Source organism: Rhyacophila brunnea, unplaced genomic scaffold, assembly GCF_057557595.1.
Source record: "Rhyacophila brunnea isolate RB1 unplaced genomic scaffold, BYU_Rbru_1.0 scaffold_6, whole genome shotgun sequence".
NCBI classification, from domain to species: domain Eukaryota; kingdom Metazoa; phylum Arthropoda; class Insecta; order Trichoptera; family Rhyacophilidae; genus Rhyacophila; species Rhyacophila brunnea.
Window position 1 is genome coordinate 44,798,074 of NW_028233276.1, and position 26,583 is coordinate 44,824,656.

Here is a 26,583-nt window from a genome sequence, read left to right on the forward strand (position 1 = left end):
ACCTCCACCCTTCGCCACTGGTTTTTAACAAAAATACATGTTTCTGTCAGACTCATTATCTCAGAAACTTTCACAGAATTACTGAATATGAAAAAAAAAATACATAATAATAACGCCACATACTTAAAACTAAATTAACTACTTATCAAGAAAGTGCTACTTATACGAAAAATTTTGTCATAATAAGTCGGGAACACATTTTTGGGGAAAATTTAATCCTGGAATCGAATATTTTATCCGGGATTGCAATCCCTAGTATTCAGTAACCAGTCAGAATGGTAGTGTGTAAAAGGTACATTGTCTATAGATTTTAGTTGATAATAACAATAATAATTCATAAATATTTATCTCTAATAATTTTTAATATTTAAAAAATCATGCAGAAAACATTATTGTATACTGAAAAAATAATGGTTATATTAGCATAAATAAAATGTATTATCATTTACCATGTTGAAAAAATCACCTACAACTGGAATATAAAAATTAAACTACATTTTCCATAATCATGCATGACTCACATAGAATAATGGGGTCTCGGACAATTTGACAGCGATGCCATCTAGGTGCCAGGGCAACTAGACCATTTTTATATTATGAAATACACACAATAACTCATTCACTGCGGACCAGTTATATACTATTTAATTAACAATAGTGTCTAGCGGCCATCTAATGGCAACGCATGGAATGAGTTAAGGTATCAAGATGGCGGTGCCAAATTGTGCCATTCCCGCTGTAAATATAAAGCTAACAAGCTTAATATTCAAACTAAAACCATGCCTGCATGCTAAAAAAAGAGAAAGTATTCAAACTAAACATTTAAAAAATTCGCCAAACCAAATAATACGCAACTAGGCTTTTTATAATATAATTGTATTTACCGCTCGTAATAAACTCGTAAATTGCCGCTATACTCGAAGCTGGTAAAAGAAATTGGAACATTTATATACCAGAATAGACCAGAAAAATTAATCATTTGAAGTAATATTGTTGTTAAATCATGAAGAAGCAGCGCCTTGACCGTGAAAGTTAAACTGATTAAGCGTTGATGACATTGAGTTACTTTACAAGCTACTAGTCGGCGAGTTAGCTAGTGCGATTGTGATAATGACACACAAAACTTTCTACTCCCTCAGAAGCCAACAAGCTAGCGAGTTGAAACCGTCATTTTGGTACTATTTGACAGGACGTATTGCGTAGTTCGTTTTTTTACCGGCAAGTTCGCCACTATCGCTCTACTGCGGAGACGCAGATCGGCCCACACGCCAGCGAGTAGCGAGTAAAGTAGCCCGGCTTTCAACTTTTCTCGATAGATTGTTTACATTCTGTTTGTTAGCTAGTTCGGTGATGACACTGGGCGAGTTTAGAAGCAGATTGTAAATTCGCTGGCTTGTAGCTTGTAAAGTAGCTCAATGTCATCGATGCTTTAGTGATGTTTGCTAAATCCATATATTTAGATTAATAATTATCATGATAACAAATCAAATGCTTAGAAGTAAAAAACCAAAAAACAAAAAAAACACAGTAACAAAAATAACACTGCATGCTATCACCATAGACTCATTCAGACAAAATTGTAGTGTTAAAAATATCAATGTGTAATGTAAACATTTGTTATAAAATTGTCAATCATATTTTAGACAGTAATGTCAGCAATACTTCCTTAATTTAATACTTACAATGCAATACTTATTTAATTGCAAATTGTATTGTAAAAAAATTGTATATCAATTTCAAATTCATGGCTCTGTGAAGTATTTGTGGTGCAATCACACTGTATAAAACTTTATGGGATACCGATAACATACATATTAGTAATACGTATACAATGTAGGTCAGAATTAAACGAAAATAGGGTATTCTTGTCACATGTGATATTATATTAATGCTCTGTAAAGTACAGCATTTTTGATTTAACGATTGAATATGTTGAGTGACAGCAATTAGGTCTGGGTTAAGTTAGGTTAGGTTTGGATTTGAATTTAAATCCAACTTACTAGCCAAAAAATAAATGAAAAGCAATATGTACCTACTAGGCATATTATAATAAATGCAAGAATACCGGAGTCACTAAGAGAAAGTATGTATGAAGTTTGAAGCACATGTCAATACATAATAATATATCCCATAAGCTTTTATAAGATAAAAGTGTTAGTGATGCATAAATAAGAAAGCAATGTGTTGTGCAAAAGTAAAATATGTTTTTTATTTTACACGTGGTAAGTGTACAGAAAGATAATTGAAACAACCTTAAAATGTGTTATAATTAATATTGTGTGATATGATTAAATCCAAGGTAAAGTAAACATGACACTTTTGATTCTGTGCAAAAAATGTGCGAACCACAATGTTTCAAGTGTTATCGATTAAAATTAATACTATTGTAGGGTAAAAAGAAAAATTTGGTACCTCCGGAATTGATCTTCCGCGAGAACATTGAGGTAAAACTCGAGGAAAAGCTCTTTCTTTTAGGTTCGTTTCTTTTAAATGGCTGTTCGTTTATGGACGACTGTTGATCCCACGCTCCACTATTTGGCTGACTTGGGACATCTGTTAAGCCAAAATTGTTTCCGTTCACAGAGGGTTCAGTAAAAACATTTAAGACATGTTATGACTAGGTAGTACACCTTTTTATATATTACACATAAAATTTATAGAAAGTAAAAAAAGAGTTTTTACTTTCAGTATTTTTTTTCCGGTAAAAGCAGGGCCTGATGATGCATAGAATGTCGACATTATGTAAACTAATTATAGATAAAATTTTACCAAAATGTTACCATTATTTTCTGCGATGAAAATGGTTGTCGCGATAATTATTAAAATATTTTTAAATTGACAAACGGTAGTTAATATAAATTTTAAATATTGCGACAGTAACTTTATCCATGATTAATTAAATATATGCACGGATACGGATACAAGACTTGCATCATTTGACGCACGCACATAATAGATGTTAATTTGGTTTTAATTATTCGAATAACATAATAGCCCGTTTACATGTGCATGGATTTACGGCTGGCAGTACATATTATTATCGAACCATAATAATACAATGTAAGTGCAAACACGTATTATCGTGCAAGTTGCAAGACTGCTCGCATGGATCAAAAAAGTTAAGTGACTTCTGAATTTTCGTGCGTTAATTAATTGTAACTTGCTCGATATCTGTGCATGCCCAGTAGAACGGCAGTAGCAAACCTGCCCGAAAAACTATTAACGATACAGCGCAGTACAGAAAATTTTCACACAACTTGAAAAATGAGATTGGGGCAATAATTAGCATTTTTGTATGTAAACAGTTATTATCGAGATAATTTAATTTACACGCAATTGCCGGTAGTAAATCCATGGAGGTGTACAGGCGAGTTTGTGTAGATAATCAGTACTCAAAACCAATTTTGTTTTGCTGAACATGTAAAGAGTACAAGTAGTACACGATATTCGCGGATATATTTATATAGGTACATACTTGAGTTTACAAAAAATAATTATTTGACAGCAGCTGTCAAGTGACAGATGCCACCTGTTTTTCGTTATGCATCATAAATTCTGCTAACTCATAAGCCTACTTATTTAAATAATCATTACTATGCATTGGTCCCTTAAAAATAAGCATTTATTTGAAAAAAAATACTAATTTTTAACACATGTAGCATAATCATTTATTTAAAAATGATTGAGTAAAAGAAAATTTCTATTTTCATTCCATCGAGTTATTTTTTTGTCAAATATAAAGCCCTACCTTTAAATTGGAAGTGATTCATTACTAACTAGGTACCTACTATCAAAAGACTCTGATTACATATCATCGAATAATATTCTAGGTGTTTAATTAAAATATATATATATATATATAGGTATGATGCTACATAATATGTTGGACTCAGAGAAAAGAAAAAGCTATTTATTGTAACCAGGAGTCTACGAATATAAAATATACGCATTACAATAACAATGCAGTCCAATAGCATTCTCATTCAGCAATCATTGGTTAGTAATACAAACGACATTATTATAAGCATCAATGCATTCCTAAAAAGTATTAAGAAAATTACTTTATTTGGTTATGTTACACGGAGCAAGAGGATTAATAATCGAAGAAGATTTTGATTTTAGGATAATTTATCTAGAGATAGACTGCATACATTTAGTAATTATTTGTCAATCATAGATTATTGCAAAGCAGTAGAATATATTCACAAATAATATTAAGGTATATAAATAAATCAAATTAAATAAACTGGTAGGCTTAAATTTAAATTAATTCATTTCATTCAATATATTGAAATGTTTAAAGCCTTTTGACAGTTATGATTATCTCTGGTTTTAAATTGTATTAAAAATAGCACCACAAAATAACAAAAAGTGTTGCCTTAAATTTGTTCAATTACTGTTCTATTCAAACACTATGAGATGGTTTGAAACAATAATTGGTCTGAAAAGATCAATATACAGTCGAACTCGGTTATTACAATCACGGACATAGCGACATCTCGGATGTAATGACGAAACATTCGTTGACATTTTAGTTTATGATTTTCTCCATACAATTATTCACTTTTATAACGAGCTACTTATCGGATATACCGAGCAAAAATATCGTCAAAAATTTTCTTAAAACTGTTAATGTGTTGATCGTTTAAAAACATTTTCGACCCATAGCAATAAAATCTGACCGTCGACCGATGACGCCGGGATCAGATTACGTTTATGACACTAGTTAAGTGTCTAAGTACCTAATTGGTGTTTTCGTAGACGTCATTGAAAAGTATCCACGCATATGGTTGAGATTTCATGTAAAAACATCCAAGCTGAAGTCAGTAGGTATCTACGAGCGTTCATTACAATAAACAACCTTCTTTTGTAGTTTATGAATGCCATGCTTATTTCGGGGAAAAATTCTAATTGTGTATTTTTGTTTGAATTGCGACTTTTTGTGTTATGTGACCGCTCATTTAAAAATACCTATTCTCTGATATAACGAGTAATGCTTATAAAGAGCAAATATAGTCACTCCCATCTTCCTCGTAATAACCAAATTCGACTGTATTATAATAATGACAAAGCGAGATTCAGTTTGAAATTAAAATATATATTTTTTCAATAGTTCTAGTCATTGGTTATTGTAATGAGTCAAGCCAAAATCTCACAACCACAAAAACTATGCGGCAGAACTTTTGACAATTCAAAATACGAGGGTATACGATTTCAAATGTTTATCATTCTAATTTAGAGTGTTAAAAACAGTTTCAAATTGGGAGAAATTTGAATTGAATACAATTTAGAATTATGGGTATCCGAATTAACGAAGTACAAAGAGTATACGTTTGTAGGTCTGTACTACTGTATTGGTTGCTCTGATATTGAAAATAAAATGGTAACATAAACCAGTGAAATAATACCCATTGAATGAAAGCGAGCCTTACCTGCGTTATTATTATACTGTACACCGTGGTGTGTGAATTGAGTTGCTAAAGCTACATTGTTTCTTGCCACTTCGAGGCTCTTTGCACTTGAAGATTCGATGGCATTTTTCCGAGTGTTGGTCAGTCGGATTTCTCTGTCTATAAGGAATACTTGAGCTTCCTCTACAAGCCTATAACGATCCGACTCGCTTCGCACCCCCTCATCAATGCTCTGCTTCAAAGAAACCAATATCTAAAAACCATAAATTACATTTATTACATAGTAAATACCATTTTCGATCCAAAGCGGAGCATATGGGCATGCGCATTTGGTAACACACTTGGCTGTCGATCAAATAGTTGGTGGTTCAAGGCAGATTTTTGAATTGGATACTTAGGTCAGCTGGATTCACTCTATTTTTGAAATTGCCATCCGAAATATAATAAAGTTTTGCTTCATAGTCAAAAGCAAATATCGTCGGTGTTTTGTAAAAAGGGCGAATCAACCATTTTGGCGAAATCGAGATTTTAATGAAAGAACAATATGTGCCTCACTAGCTTTGTTCTGTAAAAACGGAGAATTTGTATCTCCACAGGAAAGTACTTAAAAACGATAATCGAAAGGGCGAATATCCACTTCGTATTACAAATAAAAAGGGAATGTGACATATTATAAGGACAGTATTATTTCTAAACTTTATAATAAACGTATGTTATTAACAAATAAATGTCAAAGGTTAAAAATCCTCCTCCTGTAAAATAGTATTTTTGTAAAAATCGCCCTTTTTACAAAACACCGACGATATATATCAAGACAAACTGTTCCAAAAGACTGAAAGTAAAAAGAATGGCCGGGGGATGTAAAACGTGGTGGTAGAATTGGATAGAAAGAAGCACGGGTTTGTGGCGAAGGTAGTGGACTGAGCTCATGGCAGATAGAGGCAATGGGAAACTGACCTGGATACAGCCAAAATCTAGATTTAATGTTAGTAATAGTCTGAATGTTCATCTAACTGAAATAAGTAATAAGATAATCTTGCAGGTTGTTGGTGTGTTAAAATAACTTTCATTTCTTACCTGGTATAGTGAAGTAATTGTGGGCTGCAGAACAATCCACGGGCAGAGAAGGAAGGACCTTAAAAGAGGCATGGGGTACGTGGCCAGCCGCGTCAGGAGACCAGTCAACCTCAGGTTTACATATACATCGTTTTCCAACATTTTGCTTAGCTTTATTAGGCAAACTCTCAACAGTGGACCTATGGAATGGCAAAAGTAATATGTACACAATGATAAAACTTAGCATCCTTTTTTGAAATGGATATTTATTTTAACAAAAGCAAAATTTTTAATACCTAGGTGTTGGGGATTTAATTTGATAAAGAAACTCTTGTTCCATTGACTTAGATTGAAAAAATAAATACGTACATAGCCAATAGAGCTTGGACAATGCTAAAGGGGGCCTTATGAAAATTATTTACTATTACTCAATGGAATTTCTGGAACGTTTTTAATGTGTTAGAACTGGTAGTCACAGAAATTTTATATTTTGTATGTTAATGCATTGAAACACAGTGGCATTAACAGCCACCATCTTTATCTTTCATCAAAATACTCTAAATAATTATAGTTTGGTGCATTTGTACAATACATAGGTGATGAATGTTTCAGGACCTTGGCTACATATACATATATTTTTTTTCCGACCATGTCCGATCCGAATAAGATTATATGGGCCTCCAGCATGGAGGTTTGTATTAACAGATTTTGTTTTTACGACAAATGGATGTCAGCCACTTGGTCAACCTATTAGGTCCATATTCTGACTCACACACAAATTGAAAAACAATGTGTACTTGCCAGACCCAGGATTCGAACCTGGGATTCACGACATTATAGTCCGACACTTAAGCCGCGCGGCCATTGTGGGAGCGGGCGTGAACATATATATATACATATTTATAAATTAATTGAAATGACTGAATGAATCTAAAGTTAACAATGATAAATGTGTCAAATTTGTCACAGATGAATCTGTAATGCGAAATTACTTTTAGCCAATTTAATCTTTAGGCTTAGTAACCTTTTGTTCAGCTTCACTTATATATATTTAGGATCACTAAATAAATATATCTCGTGGTGAAGTTGGTAAGGCGCTCGCCTTCCACCCGAGAGTTCCTGGGTTCGATTCCCGGTCGTGACAAAAACATTTATGTGTTTTTCTCAAAGCCTGGGTGTTTGTGATTGTTCAAAATTACTAACAACAACCACCTTGTACGAAAAAGCAAGGACATGGTTATTAATAATTCTAAAAAAAAAAAAAAAATTCCTTTTTAGTATTCTATTCTTCATTCATTATTCTATTTACCTATATTTACATCACCAGCTGGTCTTGAGTTATTCCCATCTTTAGCTGCAGCCTTTTTGGAAACCAAATGTGTTGGATCGGAAATTCTTTCAACAAGATCCGCGCTCTTCCAGAATGAATACTCGGTGCAGTCTTTTCCGTCGATTTCCGTGAGGGTTTGCTCATCTTCAGGTGTTCCGTGATGATCATCAGTTCTATATTTGAAGCTCTCGTACCCGCTGCTTTCCCCGATCGACTGCAAACTATCCTCTTCCTTATTTGTTGTTGCATACATATTGCTCGATAATTCGCTGATGCCTTCGTCGTTTTCGGTGGAATCGATAACAAAACTTGTCTCTTTGACTAAATTGGAATGCTCCAGTTGAAAATCCTTCACAACGGTGATTATTGATTTGTCAGAAGTGCTGGTGCTTCCCGTAGCAGGATTGTTGTTACATGAATGGCCATCGTATTTCGAACTCCATTTTTCGCAAGCATTTTTACAAGATGAAATTTTCCGACGGGCTTCACATAAATAGGCGTGGTAGTTTCCGTACAGGGACTCATTAGTATTCAACTGAAAAGTGAAAGTAAACATTAGACTGACATCAGTGAAAGAATTCTTCTTCTTATCGTGCCATCCCCTAACAGAGGGCGGCCACCATCAGGGCGAAGTGAATATTGGTTAAGATACGGAATAGATAAGATATAAAAAAAACATTATTTTTGACAGGAAATGTTTATTACAATCTTTTTTAGATGAGACATTACAAAAACTATTTGTTTTTCATAATTTGTGGCATATTATTAGCATGATATTATTTACATAATTCACATAATTTTGAAAATACTATTTATATTTAATGAAAAATAAATGATATCTCAAATTTCAATGATGAATTTGACAGAGGAATTGTTTTTAAGTTGGTTTGTTATTTAGGTAGGTATTATTATTAGAGAAATTGAAAATGTTCCTTTGAGGCAGACGAAATGGTCTAATTCTTTTAAAATCAACTACAATACTACACAATATGTACAATAAAATTAGTGTTTTTATTAAAATTAATAGTATTATAAGAGACTTAAATAATAATTTGAGAATTCAGGTTTGGAGCGAAATAAATGACGTATTAGCAGTTCTCACATCACTGCATATAATATATTTATGCATGAAAAAGGATTCAACCATGTAAGTGTTTTGTATGAAAAGTTATAAGCATTTTATTCTTAACACTGGATTACATTTCATGAACATCTGCATATAAAATGTTACTATTTTCATTGCAATGTAGGTATCTAATTTGAATGTTTTGGTCTGATTTGTATCCCTTTAAACGCTAATAAACAAAGAAATATATATATTATATATATATTTGGCAAATAAATAATGAATCATTTGAGAACCAGACCTCATTAACAGAATGTTCAGTCATATAGAATTTACTCAACATAGTTAGTTATTCATGCACTTGGATCTGTTTAATCCTAAGCTCCACAATTATTTGGTGTTTTAATATCAATCAAATGATAAAATTATTTATTTCATGTTTATTATCCATTATGATTGTATGGATAATGTATTTTAAATGAAGTCATACCATAAAATCATCATTCATTGTGTATTTTAAAATATCGCGAACTGTTTACACGTAAAAGTGCTGACTGTCTCGCTAATCTCATTCTTCAAAAGTAAGCGAGACGCGATGCAGATATAGAAGAAATCCCGATTGTCGCGTGAAATTCAGAAGCTTCCGAACCTTAGTTTATTCATGCATGCAATCTTGCAACTTGCATTATAATACATACATGTTTACATGTGCATTTTCTTGTTATGGCCTTGATAATACGTACGGTCAGCAGTAAATCCATGGACGTGTAAACGGTATGCCGCATTCTCACGTGTAAATTTTTGTTGCTCAATTTTATGTTGAAAAAGAAATTGATAGGACTGTTCTCACATATCGATTTAACTGGAACTGATAATCGTAATAAAGATGGAGTCAATTTGTTAGTTTGTTAACATCATTTCGTCCAGCCGCTTTAAAACTTTTTTAGATGAAGACGACAAACTTAATTCAGAAACTAAAACAACGACACTCTATGACGCATGACAATCAACTTAATCGTATGCAAGTCTAAACAAGTTTCAAGTGCCGATGCAAGGTTTTATCACCATGATTACTCTAGGCAATTAGCTGAAGTTATCTTGGTTATTTTAGGCAAGTAGCCAAGAATAACCAAGGTAACCAGTTGGCTCGAATGATGATTCACTGTTGAATTGACTAAAACTACAAAGGATCTCATCATCATTCAATTAAGTAAGACAAACTTACAAGTTTATCAACTATGTTGATATATGGTTCCCACTTTAAAATTGACTTTCAACTGTCACTCAGCATACAGTTGAACAGCAAAAATCGACACATGAGAATGCGGCATTACAAAATATTGCTTATATTTAAAAAAATATTTCTATTGTATAAAAACTATTTACCCCATACGCATAGAAAGCTTGCATTGGACTTTTTTGAGTGATACTAGATGGCCCTTGTTCAGATACCGTGGTCAAGCTACTCATGCTGTGGTCGAGACTGGCCAGCGACGGTTTCCTACTGCTGACTGTGCTACTTCTCCTGGAGCTGGTAGGGTCTCTGGTCAAAGGTTTGGTGGTACAGCACTCGGGCGCTAGGGTCAAGAACATGTTGGATGCTCGGCAGTGCAGATCACAGCCCAAGGAGCGTCTCCTGTGTGACACCATCAGGTGGTTGCCCCCCATCAGGTACTTCAGTATCAGCTCGATCATCAGGTCTTCGCAGTTCAAATCCACTAATGTTTCCAGTAGTGAAATCGTCACAATTGAAAGCTGTCCAATAAAAAATATTGAATTGATTATGATTATGAAATTCTGGTTGGTGGCTAGAATTATAATAATCACTGCATTTGTATATAACAGCGGTCAGCAACTGGAGGCCCATAAATGGCTGATCATGCGAAAGTCCAGATAATATGAAGTAATTGAAAAATGAAGAATTTGCTGTGTCAAATGAAGGAATATTAAATTAGATTGGAGTAAAGAATCGCATAAACTACTCACCCGAGGCTCCCCATCAATCAATGGAACGATCATGTCCAAAATATTGGAGCCGTCATAATTGTTGTCCAGCAGAAACCTTACCAGGGTCTGCAGCAGGCCGGGGTCTGTCACGGAGCGCAGCGCCAGTTCGAAGTACGCAATGGCCGCCATCTGCTCGTTCACGCCCGTCTGCAAGGAATTGTCTCGCGTGGTGGATGACCCCGGTCGTTTGGTCTACGTCGGTCAAATGGGAACGTGTGGACGGTTAGTATGGAACGCTATTTGCCTAATTACACGACCCGTACCCGGTAGATTCAGCGGCATTTCTCCCAAGCGACAGCCATCACCGATGTAAGACACGAAGCTGACGAGGAATCTCGCGAAAGACAGAAATATCAGCCACTTTGCAGCTAAACAAAACCTGCCCACACCCAATATGATTTGATGCCACCATTATTATGATAACAAACTGACAGACAAAGTATATATTATAATATCGTCACTGTACAGGTCAAGTAGCGTAACCCTCAAATATCAAATTGTTCAGGAAGTGAAAAAAGCTGTGCGCATTAGATTTACTTATTATTTCAAATTATAATATTTATTTATTATTACGTTTTTCTTAGCTCGTATTCTTATTTATCCGGTACAAATCTTGCAATCGATTTTTAACTTATTTCCCGACTAGCTAGACATTTGAAACTTTTAAAATAAATCAGAACACGATGCCAATGCATTTTTTTAATACTTTTAGCCATCTTTAAGTAGAATTGATTTCATTTTCAGTTAATTCTGTTTTGTATGAAAAGTTATTTCGGAAGAAATCCGTAAAAAGTAAAACTATTATTGGTTGCTAAGTGGGTCCTAGCAACTAAATTATTAATATTAATATATACGTGCGTTACTATGGAAATCAATATGACATTTCAGTATTATTTCAAGTACAAATTTTTTTGATCGTTTAAGCTAGTCAAGTCAAGTTTATATGATTCAATAGAAAATTTAAAAACGTATATAAAAAGTTCTTTTTATCTTGTAATTATTTCATTACAAATTGAGTGGCTTACTCTGTAAGTACCCTGTCACTTACGTTTAGAGAGGGTTACAGCATTTGGCTGGAATATTTTTTGTCAAGTTACAAATGGCTTAAAAAATAGTTTTGAATTATTTTGATATGAAATAATTGTTTGGGATTTATGATACTTGGCCAGTTCGTGTAAGAGTATGCAATAAGTCAATTACCATCAAAATGTCACTTTGGTGAAAAGTGAAGGTTACGGCAATTGGCCTGTACAGTGACGATATGTACGAATCTCCTGCTTATTAATTTGTTACCATAAAGACAAGGTGTCAAAATCAACAAGTGTAGCGTCCCCCTTAGAAAATGCATATTAAAGTGTATATACAACATTCAAAATAATTATTGACAGCCGTATAATAATAAAAAGTCATAGTTGAGTTTTCATTTGTAGCGTGATAAATTTAAAGAATTATTAAGTACCTAACATTATTGTATTAAAAACTTCATTCAAAATGTATTATTTACTGAAATAAACCATAACCACTGTGATCCCCAAATAAGCCAAGAATAATCTTCCTACACCAATGAATTATGTAGGTGTTGTAGGAGAATGTATGATAACATGTATTTACGGAAATCAATTAAAAAATCCAAGACTTTAATATTAAGTTACCCATTGAAACCAATTCTTAGATGCCCTTTAACTTTTATAAAGCTTAAACTATGTATAATGCTGTCCCTAAATAAATTTCATTCATCTGTTAAAACAATAATAGCTACTGTTTATTTGTATCAATTTTATTTCGTTGAGTTGAGATCGAGATCTACATTCTACACCAATAAGTGTATGATAAACAAATCATATCTACTGATATATGTACCCCCTTTTTCAGAAATGGCATTGTGTAAAAACTGAAAATTGTTCATCACAATATATGTATACCAAGAATAAAAAAGATAATAGATAATAACAGTATGATTTTTTCCGTTACTTATTTAGCAATGGCAACGTGTGTACTACTTCAACTTTTAGAATACTATCTAAATCCCCAAGCTATCTATCTATCAAGGAGTGACAAGGATTGTTTAAAGCGGTGAGGGTATATAGTTAGTAGGAAGGTTTTGCACAGGATGGATGACAAATGTACACATAATGACAAAAAAAAAATCCACACCGAAAAGTGCAATGATGAAGTCATATAATTTTGATAGAAAACAGTTAAAAAGTGCATCAAATTGAACATGGACAAAGAATTATTGTATTTTTTAGACAGATTGAAAACTATAGATAATATCAGATTTTATTGATAAGACAGTTTATGTTTAAAATAAAAATAGCAACATTAAGAAAAGGTATTGATAATGTAATGATAAAAATTAAACATGTGGCAATACCTGTAAAAGAGCTGGTCCCATAACTGGCAATAAAAAACCTTGATAAAGAAAATCAATCAATTGCTTCTGAATAACGGGGTGGGCGACCTGTACAAAAAAAAATAATTACAGTAATCAGTTCACGATGTGTCCAAAGTATACTTTGTATAATTGGGACATTTCTAATCATTCACCTGAACGATGGCATTGCAAAACTCTAGGGAATTCATAAACAGGCCGAGTTTATTTATATCGTTGACATCATCGGGGGTCAAGCGGTGCCAGTCAGGTTGGGAAACATCAATATTACGTGGCAGTGATGAATATAGACCACTTTGACCTGCAACAAAAAAATGAAGGACCAATAAAATTTTCTTATCTATGTATGCTTGCAGGCACATCACCGTGTTGATGTATTTTAACAATTTATATTTCCTTTACCGGTAGCCAGGATAGGGCAGACGTTGGATCGATTCGCAATAAATTCCGCTACAGCCTGATTCCGATTCGAGAGGGCGGCACACAGCAAGAGAGCAGCTCTCGCTTGCTGACCCAAAGGCCCTTCGTGATGGACAAACGTCAGCAATAGAGTTACAGGAACAAAGCTGTAATGAAAATGTCATGCATATTTGAAGTAATTAACACATAATTTATTATTAAGCTTCAAGGGGCAACACTTAAAGGTAAATAATATTAGTAGATTATTAAAATTATTTAAAGGATTCTGATCTAAGTACTCACTTGGTATTCTTTTTGTCAGGGTCATTTGGCGATGTGAAGAAGAAGAGGTCAACAAATTTGGTGTGCTGCATCAAAACAACACAAAGCTGTCCGAGGAGACAGACAAGGCGACCTAATAAAAATAAAAATAACAACCTCAATAAATATATAAATATATTATTTATATATGTGGTAGTTTTTCCAATGCAACACAAAGTAGCCAAAAATAACAGAATAACTTTTGTAGTTGATTTGACTATTTGTATGAGTAGATAGGAAAGGCAATCATGTCTTTTTTGAAGTTATATTTCTTTAGGCGCGTTTGGAAAATCGATCAGAGTGTATTTTTGGCGTGTGACATGTAACGCATAATTTATTTTTTCACACAAAAAAACACTCGATTGGATTCGAACCAACGATTGTTCGGCTATCAGCCGAACACACAACCATTACGCCAAAGAATGATACTGCAATCGTGACTATTATACAGTATAATATTATAGTTTAGAATTGTTTCGTTGCTAGGCAGCGAATTTATTATTGTCGGCCATTTGCAATTCCTTACGTGAACAAACTATTCAACGTCAGAGTAGCAGTGTTACTTTAAAAATAAAAACAACGATAAATAATTATATAATTTAGTAATATAAGTTGAAGTGTATAGAAATAAACCAACGGCGCTTTAATAAGCGGTCCTTTTTCTTGAGTGTGTAATTTAACAAGATAATTAAGAGCTAGACGAAGAATCTAGTTTATCACAAGTTTTGTTTTTGTTTTGTTACGCCAAAGAAGTATAACTTCTAATGCGCGTACATAAGTACACACACCATTAAAATACTTACATACTAGGAAACGATAAATAATTTATTTCTAAAGACTTGAACCTTGATAGTGATATCGTCGCCGTAGATGTCAAGGGAGCCAAGCCACAAATTTGGCGAAAATGAGTGAAGTATACAAAAGCATTTTAAAATCATCTAGCATAATAATCAGCAATAAGATGCTAAATAATCAAGCAATAAGATGCAGTGGTCAATGGTTTTTATCCACAAAACTCTTTTGACTACATTTTTTGTACATTTCAATATTCAATGGTCGAGAGATATAACACACATAACTTCTAAGATACTATTTTTTTAAGTTATTTGTACAAAATAATAAAAAGGTTACATCACAAAGTATATTTCGTTAAGTTTTACCGTTATATCTTTAAAAACAAAAAAGTTCAATAAAAATAAGTTACTTTTTTTTTCACACAAAATCTTTGCGCGCCTGTTTCTCAGCATTATGATTTTGTGGACTGGCTCTCTTGACACCTACGGCGATGATATGTCAACCGCAATAGAAATAAACTAAATAAAAAAAATGTGGAAATCATGATTATAGGGCAAGATAAATTACCATATCCACACGTTCGGAAATCATTAACCATGGGTTGTTACACAAAAGAGTATGACAGACAACTCTCATTCATTGTTTGTCAAATTTCGTTATAAATTACATTGGAATTAAGATTTTTTTAACAAGGAATGGTTGCTAGACTATCAACCAACCCATAGGGTGCCTTCTTTGGATCAAACACACTATGAAAAAAGAAATGTGATCTTTATGCGGGATTCAAACCCGCACCCACGTCTTTGACAGGTGCTCTGCTACTACTCGATCATGGTGACAAATTGAGGATCAAAATGTTTACTGCTTAATGTAATGTAGAAAGGAAGGTTTAAAAGTTTTAAACCTTCCTTTTACAAAGACTTAAAATGTAAGCTACATACATATTACATTGCGACTTATGGCAGGGTCATTTCAATGGTCCTATTTATGTATTGTACATTACCTTGATTTACAATACACTAAAAAATTAAATAAAACACTTAATTAAAAATGTAAGAATACGAAAGAAAACTACATTCATTTTGTTACCTTCAATGTCGGCAGGTAATAGTTCTCCTCGAAAACTGCTTAATAGTTTCAACAATGGACGGAGAAATGGCTCAGCGCACAGGAGTTGTTGGCCAGAATGAGTGACAAGTAGGGAGTACAGGTTCATTTGCTCAAATCTAACGGTGTTTAAATATCTGTAAGATTAGAAGACAAAGTATTTACGATACAAAGAGTACCATGCCATATTGTTATAATGCGAGAATTGTGGAATCATTATAGCGAATGTTGTGGGGGGAGATTGAACCACAGGAAAGGGAACATTCCTTGGAAGTAATGAAGATCCCAGTTGGCTGCAATACCGATTACCGTAAGGCAGCGGCGAAGGGCGGAGGTAGGCTGTTAAGATCCGCCATAAATGGCGCACAATAAACTTCATCAGTCATACGTATTTATTTTCATTGAAATAAGACTACAATTTACAGTTGGTTAGTTTTTAAAATTCAATTAAGCCCCGCGAAAACCAAGCCGCAATAGATAATAGTCAAAAAATATTCGTCTATATATAAACTGTCTAAAATTATGCAATTAAATCATACATAACTTTGAATATTTTATAGATAGAGTAATATTTTTTATCTATTATAGTTTGGTTTAGACTGGGCTTAATGAATTTAAAAAAATGAACCATCAATATGTGTAAATTGTATTCTTAATCCAACGAAAACAAATAAGTATGAATGAAAAAGTTTGCACAATTTTGTCATATCGCTCAAAATATACCAAAACTATTATGGTTTGGTTTAGACAGGGTTTAATTAATTTTAACCAATACCATCTGTAAATTGTAGTCTTATTAGTTCAATAAAAACAAACACGTATGACTAACAAAGTTTAATGTGCACTTTTTATGGCGGATCTTGACAGCCTACCTCCATCCTTCGCTACTACCGTAAGGTAATTTTTAAGAAAGATTTTAACATGACGCAAACATTATTGCTATAACAGTAATATGTATATCGTCACGGTAATGATGTCTGTCAGTGTCATCTGTCTCGGTCGTTGTGCTGAAACGGAACGGCTATCTTAATAAAGGTAATTAGAGGTATATTTTTAATTTATTTTTTTGCAAGTAAATAAACATAATCCTCCAATATCTCATATTTGTTATTTATGGTAAATATTATGACAGATAGATCCTGTATTGACAAGAAGGAGAGTTGTATTATTAATTTCATGAATAGATAAGAATTATTGTTTGCTTAGCAATTATAGCCCAAAAAATAATAAACTAAATTATTCGTATCCATGATCAATATTCATTGATTTCATTAAAACTCTTATCTTAGAATGGGAATGATAACATTGGTATTATAATCTAGAGTTAAGGTATATTGGGAGTGGCTACATCAATATCAAATTGATGAAAATTCATAGTATTCCAAACATCTGGAAATAATTTGTTCACTTTTTAGATTTCGCTAGGTTTGTAGATCAACCTATTCATCGTTAGCTGGGTATTTCATAATATTTAGAAATATTTATTACAAATATATATATGAAAACTAGCTTTGTCGAAAATGTTTTTATAAAACCAAGGTGAGGGCTTACAACAGTTGACTTCGTGGATTTGTGTCAGGTAGAACAATAATTTAACATGCATAGTTATTGACCTAAATTTACAGAATAGATAACATAGCAAAAATGAAGGTAGAGTAAATGAAAATTAGCATTTTTATCATAATTACAATGTGGGTATCTTTTGTAAACAAACATGAATTTTAAAATATTAGCAGCTGTCAATTTAACTGCGGAGAATCGCTAAAATCTGAGCAATATGCTTAAAAATAAAGATTCACTGAATGTTCCGAGAAAAATGCTAACATTGGTTCTTAGATTAGGATATGCTTCTAGCTAATTTCGCATAGATTTTATGTGATCATAGTTATTGACATTAAGAGGCAATGTTTTTGTGTTACAAACTTAAATGATTGGTTTCAACATTGGTTCCTTTTTTCCATGGTATTGTATTTTAAAATTAGAACAATTAGCTCATTCTACACACACTACCAAATGAAGTTCCGCACATTGCTGGAATACAACATTTAAGTTTGAAAAAATCTGGTGTCGTTAGCAACAAATTTAACGCGACTCACGCTGCATGCCTGTGTTGCAGTTACGCATGCGCAAACCAGTACGAGTCAGCCATTTTAATTCAATCGTCAACTCAAAATCACCGGTCGCCGTATCTCCTTCAAAATGACCAGACGAGCGCACCAATATTTACTTCGTCCAATCTATGCCCAAGAGATTGAAAAATACCCGTGCATATATTATGATTATACAAGGAGACAGGTTACAAGTCTGTTAACTGGAAGTCAGGTGGAAACAGCGGCAATTTTCAAAGCCGATTTCGACAAAATTTCTGAATTAATAAATATATAAAATACATCCAGTATATTTTCAAAATTTGTTTGCCGCTGGCTTCCGCTAAACAGGCAAGAACCGGAGAGAGCACTTTAGAAGGTATCTGCGCTCAATACCTAATAATCGCTGTTTCGGTGTCTGATAGCATTTTTGTGCAACGACGTTTCATTTTATTTGATGATTGCGTTTCGAGAGGTTGTGATCGTCATTGTCAGTAGGCTCCTGTGTGCGCTGCCGGCTATGCAACATGAATGTGACTTTAATACAAGGTTTGATTTATGGCTGTGTTGCAGACAACACGAATTTAAATGTGCGAGCCAGCTAAGCAAAATAAAATTTGTTATATTTCGGCGTTGCGGTTTTGAATGCCATTGCTAATAAAACATGATTTTTACACAAAGTTCGTAGGGATCTAAGTATATGCTCCATTTTGGAGTCGAAATGATGATGGTACTGATACATACCTTCCAGTACAACTGCCCCATTCGTACAGTTTATTTAGAAGATTTTCGCTGAGCAGATATTCGAGGCAAGCACCACCAGATAAATTGGATGTGTCGGCATTCTCTGATGTGGAAGAACTGCTGTGACGGATTTCCAGAAGTAAGAGAGTCACCAAGTGATCCAAATGGCTGACCACACCCAGAACATCATCTTGCGTAGGTGCATTTGCTACCTGCGAATAATAATATAATTTTTGAGATTTCATAATCATTTCAACGAACCAAGTATATATTTTTTTACTGTTATAAAAATTGACAAAAACTCTAGCAGTATTAGGCGTACTGTGGTGACGGAGCGATGGATGATGCATCCATAAATTTTTTAAACGGTGCGACCACTTGACAAAATATGATCTAGATAATACTGTAAAGCTTATTGAGTGAGACAAGGCAGAAGAGATGTTGCTCAGTTTACGTCACTAGAAGCATAGTTGATCAACGACACTCCTTACGCCACTCACCTATCTTTTTAATTAATAGTTCTATCGGGCTAAAATTTCCAGATGGAAATGTACAAAAATGCTATCAATTTACTTTTTACTTTAAGATAATGAAAAGCAAATATTTCACTACTTGACTATTAACACGGGCTGTGCGAGAGCATCTGCTTTTTGTGTGCCCTGAGCAATGCCTTGTAAATTCCTCATAATTTTTACACCTCACCACGCTGCTTCATGTGGGCTTTCACTTATGTTTATGTAAATATACAAATACTTCTATTGATTGTAAAAATACAGTCAAACTCAGTTATTACGATCACAGACATAGCAAGATCTCGGATGTAATGAGGAAACATTCATTGACATTTTAGTTTATGATTTTCTCCATACATTTATTCATTTTTATAACGAGCTACTTATTCGATATACCGAGCAAAAATATCGTCAAAAATTTTCTTAAAACTGTTCCATGTGTCGATCATTTAAAAACATTTTCGACCCTAAGCAATAAAATCCGACCGTAGACCGATGCCGCCGGGATCGGATTACGTTTATGACACTAGTTAAGTCTAAGTACCTAATTGGTGTTTTCATGTTTTTCATGTAAAAAATCCAAGCTGAAGTCAGTAGGTACCTACCAGCGTTCATTACAATAAACAACTACTTTTGTAGTTTATGAATGCCATGCTTGTTTCGGGGAAAAATTCTAATTGTGTATTTTTGTTTGAATTGCGACTTTTTGTGTTATGTTGACAGCTCATTTAAAAACACCTATTCTCTGATATAATGAGTAATGCTTATAACGAGCAAATTCGGTCCCACCTTAAGTACTCGTAATAACCAAGTTCTATTGTATGTAGGTACTTAAATACTTAATGATAATAATTATATCTAGTAAATTGAAATTCAATGAAGTTTATAAAAACGACTTTCCTTAAATAATATCTATTAAAATCTTTTTAAGCATAGTTAATTGCACTAACTTAGCTGATTGGGGAGTATGCCGCAAGATATTGTGTACAGTAAAATTCAAGTTTCTACTCAAAGTCAGTACATTTGACATCATGTCAGTGAGAATAAATATTTGTTTAGAATTAACTTTCTCTAATGTTGTCCACATATCACTGTGAGTAATCTTTCTCGTCGAGGGTCACAACGGAGAATTCAAAAAGGATGTGTTAAAAGTTTCTTAACCAGAATATTTTTTCAGTGTGCCTCGAAGATTTGTGCTTTACTAAAAATATAACACAGTGCCGTGTCGCGAACAAGGTTGTAAGTACCGGATTAAGTAAGTGACGTATGATCATAAATACAATGCAAAATTTATCATTCATGACATTACTGAAAGCTCTGAAATTATTTGTATATTTACTTAAATTACGGATATTGAAAAAGAATACAATAAAGATAAATTGGTAATTTTTTGAGACAGGTTTGCCCCCATGGTGTGCAGCAATTGGTTAAATTTATTGGTGAATATGCCGCAGATGCGTGTCTACATGAACAAGGTATATTTTTTTTTTATCGAAAACAGTTTATTCCATGTAGACAATTATATTAAATACCCTTTTCTGTCGGTGCAGATGCTTTTCGATCCAATAATTAAATGTTACTTTATTTAAAATTTGAAATTTTCATACATTTTGATGCAACATTATCACAAACTAAGATTATATTATTAGATAAGGGTAGGTTAGGTTAGGTTAGGTTTGGTTTTTGACTAAAAAGAAAGTTATAAAATCTCATGCGGGGCATCTGCGGCATATTTACCGATAAATTTAAGCAATTGCTGCACACCATGGGGGCAAAGTTAACGCGGTCTCAAAAAATACATTTTTATTTTTCATCCAACATGTAGGTACCTATTTGTAAAAGTAAAAATCAGTTTTCACTAGTTCACAAAGTGGAAATAGTTTTTTTTAACGTTTTTCCCCTTTAATACAAAATGTTGTGTCAATGACGACTATTTAGATTAATAAAATCATTCTTCTAGGAATTTTATTAGATATACGCACAGTTTGACGACATAGATTTTAATGCGTCGATAGGTGTAATTATTTATGAGTTGTTTATAAATAATATCGAATTACACTGTTGACACAAGGTTAAACAAATCATTCCAAGGCATATTCTTTTTTAAAGTACCGTATACATACGCTTACGGTAAGGATGACCAAATGAAGAATTAATTTAATGAAGATTGATGAAAGATAGGATACGAAAATATAAGGAAATGTTGATAGACGTACCGTTGAACGTTGTATGATTTCTTCGGCCTGCTGCCAGTGTTTACAGAATGATTCATAACACGCACTCGGGTCACACTTTGCACCGGCATCTAGAGGCCTCGACAATTGCCGAGAGAAACTTGCCCGCAAAGGGCTAGTCCTTAACCAGCTCATATTTGTAACATTGCCAAATTGTTAAACAAGTTTCTTCAGATGCCCTACAATAACAAGCGAAACATCACTATATTTGGGTTGTTAATCCACCGAGAGAAGGTGTGAAGAGATGAGCGCGCATGCAATGTGCCCGGAATGAGGATTGCCTAATGAAGTGAACACATTGTGCCAATTAAGAAGGCATTTTGATAACGTTATCGTAAAATACTACTACAATCCGTCAAGTGACTTTAGTTGCAATTCATAGACAAGTGACAGATATTTTTATTATTGCTCAACTCAATGAACATCACTTATCATAGACAATAATTGTAATGAAAATACTCCATATTACGTATAATTGTGTAGTGTAATTTCAAAGAGATTCGATTTATCTTGTTATTAATTATTATAATAATTATATTGTTTTATTTTTTTGAAGATAAGTTTTACTTAAAATAACAGCAATAATAAAGTATTGATAATATTCTTATATCGTGTTTTTGTTATTTTTATATGTTTACAATAATAGTTTCATATTAATTATATGGTAAAGTTTTTAAAAATGCCAATTATTGAAGGGTTTTGATTAAATATTATGTCTTCATAACCAATTAATTATTAAAAAATACTTAAACATAAAAGTCTACTCACCAAATACCTACTTTGTCATACTATATTCATCTAGGTACTATGAAATGCAACTTTTGGTATAATGAAAGTAGTTTTACCTACTAATAAAACTCTTATTATTATCTTGATTTTGAAGTCCTTGAGATAGGGTTTGCTCTTCCTTCTTCGCGTGAGGTTATATTCTACTAATTTACTTTCCTTTTTCTTGTCGTTGGTCATTCCTCCCTTTTTATTTACTGGTCATACCCGCGCGTCCCTTTTTTTATGTAGGGAGTTTGGGACTCCTTTGTCTTCATTATGATATGGCTCAAAGAACCAGGTAGAAGTTACCTGGACTTCAAAGTCAATATGAATAATAAGAGTTTTATTGGTAGGCAATGCATCCTTCCTCGTGGAAGTAGGATTTGAAGTTGAGTCGCCCCAGAATGGATTGGATATGTGCCTGGCTGAAGGACCAACTGCCTTTTTGTACCTGCGTACTCTGAGGATCCTATCGCCTAGAGCCACCACATGATGTCCTGTCGGGCCTGTGGTGGGATTGTCATCAATTGGCGAGGATGGGACCTCGGTCATATTGATGACTGGAGCGTTGTAGCCGTCGGCAATGCAACCTTCCTCATGGAGGTAGGATGTGAAGTTGAGTCGCCCCAGAAGGGATTGGATATGTGCCTGTCTGAGGGACCAACTGCCTTTTTGTACCTGCGTTAGCAGATACACACTGTTCTACACTGTGCTACACACTTCGCCGGCGACAGAAACCTCCGCTTGTTGTGTGTGTCCCACGTGATGTCCAGGAACCCTCATTGTTGGCTTGGGATCAGACAGGATCTTTTTATATTTATTAACCACCCTAAAGACTGTAGGAAGGTTATCCTGTATTCCACCTGAACCGAGACTGTTTCTCGGATTGGTTGGCTACTAAGAAGTCGTCTAGGTAAGTGTACAAGTACAGTGTCAAGGTATAGTTTATTGCCTTTCAATTTCAATGTTTAAAATTATTCTGATAATTTTCATGTTTGGGGGGTGCCAGGGCCCCTTGCCCCCCCTGGGTGCGCCACTGACCTACCTATGTACCTAATGTACACCCATAATCATGCCCCTCACATCCTGAAGCGGGCCCCCAGGTTAGGATTTTTGGCGGCCCCCCTACCTATCGCTAAGGATAAATGCAATGTGATGCTCTACAGTAGCGTTTTTCAAATGGTGTACGCGGTAAAATTAATATAGTTAGTGTTTTTTTTTGTATATTTTAATACATCCATTTGAATTATGGAGTTGTCGGGTATCGATACAAAATTAAAAATTGCATCGTCCAACTAAATAATTTTAATTAATAACATTAATAAAGGAACATTGTGCCGCGGGTGATTTTTTTTTACTATTAGAGCACATTTGTGATGTGTCTTTATCTTACTTATTTGGTCGACTTGCCACGCCGGGCCCCTCCTGAGCCCAGGCCCCCAGGCTAGAGCCCTGTCAGCCCCCCCCCCCCCTTGTGGAGGCCATGACGCATATGTACAAAAGTTGCGCCACTTTCCGGAGCTCACATTTATGCCGGCGATTGTGATAAAAACATTTACGATGTTGTTTTGTTGACGTTTCACACTTGGGAAGGTTTAGGTAAACTGTTTAAATGTCTTAATTAAACTGGCTCTAATTGCATTCGACTGCATTGAAATCAAGTATTAGTGTTATTTTTAATATAGGTATTATGGACTATGGTGAATCGGTATATCGGAGGTTAGATAGGAATGTGGATCAAACAGTACCTAAGTAAAAAAAGTAAATTACTGTTTTCGTTCTTCAGTGGAGCCTCCACAGAATTCAGGTTATATTATTATTAATAGTTTTTTTACAGAATATTTATTAACCCTTAGCCCAACCCATACGGTACATACTCTGGATCTGAGATCCACTGACAAAGCAGCATGTGCTTTTTGGCAGACGCGCGACTTGAACGAGTACTCACAACCGAAGGACTCTTCACCAAATGTGTCACAGTGAGGTCAAAATGCAAACTTGAAAGTTGCAAGTAACGGAATTAACGTATAATACCTATATTATTATGATATCAAGTTGTGATAATATTATGCTGCACGTCGCGTACTATCACGTGACGTTACAGTAAGCTGTCGCTACTGGAAAAAAGTGTGTAATGTCGTTTTTAGACGAACATTGTCAGTTAGAAAAATCTGCCGAAATCACCAGAACAATAATGAGGTCACCTCACGTTGTACCACACCCCATCGACACCAGCATGACTCAATGAACGTTTTTTTAACATTTTCTACATGCCTACACATTTTCGACTCATGTCAAAATAGGGTGTTTTTTGTTTTTAAAGATTGGCACTATGTGTTTTCTATAAGAATGATGTCTATTATCTATGGTCTGCAGGTTGGGTTCTGTTCAAAATATTATTGAATTTATATACCTAGATCGTGTTCGTTCAAAATATTCGGCACATTGATGAAACCATAGACTAAATTTGTCGCCGTGACAGCGTGACTGTACGCGACGTGCATCTGAATATAATCACAAATTTATAGACGTGAGTTGTTTCATTGTTTCACCGTTAGAGAACGAATAGAGATTTTAATTATGTGGCCAATGAAAACAAAAATAGCAACAATATAAGAAAAAGAAAACAAAGCTCCAGTGTTTTTCAATTTTTAACGTTTCCTTTGTCTTATCCTTCCTGAAGGCGGGAAAGTTTCCATTATTGATTCCGATAGCCAAGTTTGTATTTGTACAATATAGTCTTGTTTCGCACAAAATAAAATGCTAATTCTTAAAGCATCCAATATATTGGGTATCTTACAAATTCCCACTCCTCCCAAAGACCACAACAAACAACGAAATTGATCCCAGAGGTCATAAAATAAAGTAGCTTGTCGGTATTAGCGATGTACTACCCCAGAAACCCTTTATATCTTTTGGAAGGAGATCGAGTTTTCTAAATTATGATCGTACCCTACACAGTTACGTTCACGATTAACATTGTAACGTAGTATGGACGCGAAAAATGGACTTTATTTTTATAAGAAAGGTCCAAAGACTTAAAAAGAGACCAAGGGGTTTATTATGTCCCTTTAAGTAGTCAGGTACACACAATAAAATTTATCTATGATAATATTATTTTATTACAAATATACTAATTAGTTGTATAATGGTTTTATGCATACCACATTTTAACGACGCCTTTACTACATTTAATATTTTTCTTGATTTATTTGTCTATCTGTAACGCAGTGCATAATATCACAGTACAATATACTCTCTCTGTCTGCGAAAGGTATGCATAGCTAACAATAAGCTGTTTCTCTTTGATGCATGTAAATTTCCATATGGAATTTTCGCGATGGTAACACCATAAAACCACGTTGCGCCCATCTTATGCACACTGCACTTAACCCATTAAAGGGGGCGTGGTTGTTATACAAAACTACTGCTTTCCGGTTATATTCCTCAACACTTGTCCTGAACCAATAACCACTGGAGACTAACATGCGCCGGACTCTTCATTTTTTTGGTCATACAGTCAACATGGGGGTTAAAAACTTGGAAAATTTGTGATATTTGGTTTTGTCGAACGTCGGAGAGGACGAGGAAAACCTCCATCTATATATGGCCTTGCGTGTCGTGCAATGACAAGCGGGATCTAGCAAGACCGTGGAGAAGAGGATCCAATATCCCGGTCAATATCCTTATTCATGAGATGGCGACGAAGAAGAAGTAGTAATGAGTATCCATTCACATATCGCCATTAAATATTATGAAATTATTACGGAATATCCAGGTAGGTAGATATACCTACATGAAGTTATTTTCTAGGTCAGATGACGAGAGTGACGTCACAAAAAATATAACATGAAAGTATACGTGAACTATATTATAAATCAAACTTAATCATAAGACTGCCAGCCAAACTTTTTAAATCTAATGATACGTTTTTTTTTAAATTCAATCGCCGCTAAGTGTGGTGACTCATGTAACCGGAAACGGAAAAACGTTCTTAAATGATCGCGCGGGAAATGTTAGGAAGTTCCGTTTTCCACGTGACAACAAGACAAATGGTTTTTTCGAATTGTCTCGCGACCATTATGGGAAGGTCCGAACCCAAACCAGAACCCTCCCCGCCCCATTATTTGTTCGACGACCAAACATTTACGACTTCGATTCACCATGCAACCGAGAGGTAGATAATTCCGAACCGTCGTTTCGATTCTTGTTTCTAACGTATCTACCTAGCTAATAATCTGAAGCTGAGAAGTAGAGTGACTTAACTTAAAAGAGTTTTCAGTTGAGTCAAAAAAAAGTCACTGTTTTCATTAGACTCGGTTCTTCGGTTTTTAAAATATTTATTTTGGTTTTC

General features: G+C 34.3%; 1 protein-coding gene across 4 annotated transcripts in view; it reads right to left on the reverse strand.

Moving 5' to 3' along the window:
• Nucleotides 1-21,849, reverse strand: part of LOC147065725 (FHIP family protein GK23746) — a 29,373-nt gene extending 7,524 nt beyond the window's left edge. Inside the window, exons 1-14 of one of the 4 annotated variants that reach the window (XM_085957303.1) lie at nucleotides 21,444-21,849; nucleotides 18,716-18,927; nucleotides 15,867-16,021; nucleotides 13,965-14,076; nucleotides 13,665-13,828; nucleotides 13,418-13,563; nucleotides 13,245-13,331; nucleotides 10,850-11,017; nucleotides 10,250-10,618; nucleotides 7,777-8,332; nucleotides 6,489-6,667; nucleotides 5,433-5,664; nucleotides 2,413-2,553; nucleotides 885-923 (exon numbers count right to left, since the gene is read on the reverse strand). In XM_085957303.1, the coding sequence (XP_085813429.1) occupies nucleotides 885-923; nucleotides 2,413-2,553; nucleotides 5,433-5,664; nucleotides 6,489-6,667; nucleotides 7,777-8,332; nucleotides 10,250-10,618; nucleotides 10,850-11,017; nucleotides 13,245-13,331; nucleotides 13,418-13,563; nucleotides 13,665-13,828; nucleotides 13,965-14,076; nucleotides 15,867-16,021; nucleotides 18,716-18,927; nucleotides 21,444-21,596 (2,713 nt within the window). In that variant the 5' untranslated portion in view covers nucleotides 21,597-21,849. Of the gene's footprint in view, nucleotides 1-884; nucleotides 924-2,412; nucleotides 2,554-5,432; nucleotides 5,665-6,488; nucleotides 6,668-7,776; nucleotides 8,333-10,249; nucleotides 10,619-10,849; nucleotides 11,063-13,244; nucleotides 13,332-13,417; nucleotides 13,564-13,664; nucleotides 13,829-13,964; nucleotides 14,077-15,866; nucleotides 16,022-18,715; nucleotides 18,928-21,443 lie in introns of all 4 variants that reach the window. The other 3 variants (XM_085957301.1, XM_085957304.1, XM_085957302.1) reach the window with 3 other exon arrangements.
• Between the last annotated feature and the right edge of the window lie 4,734 nt (nucleotides 21,850-26,583).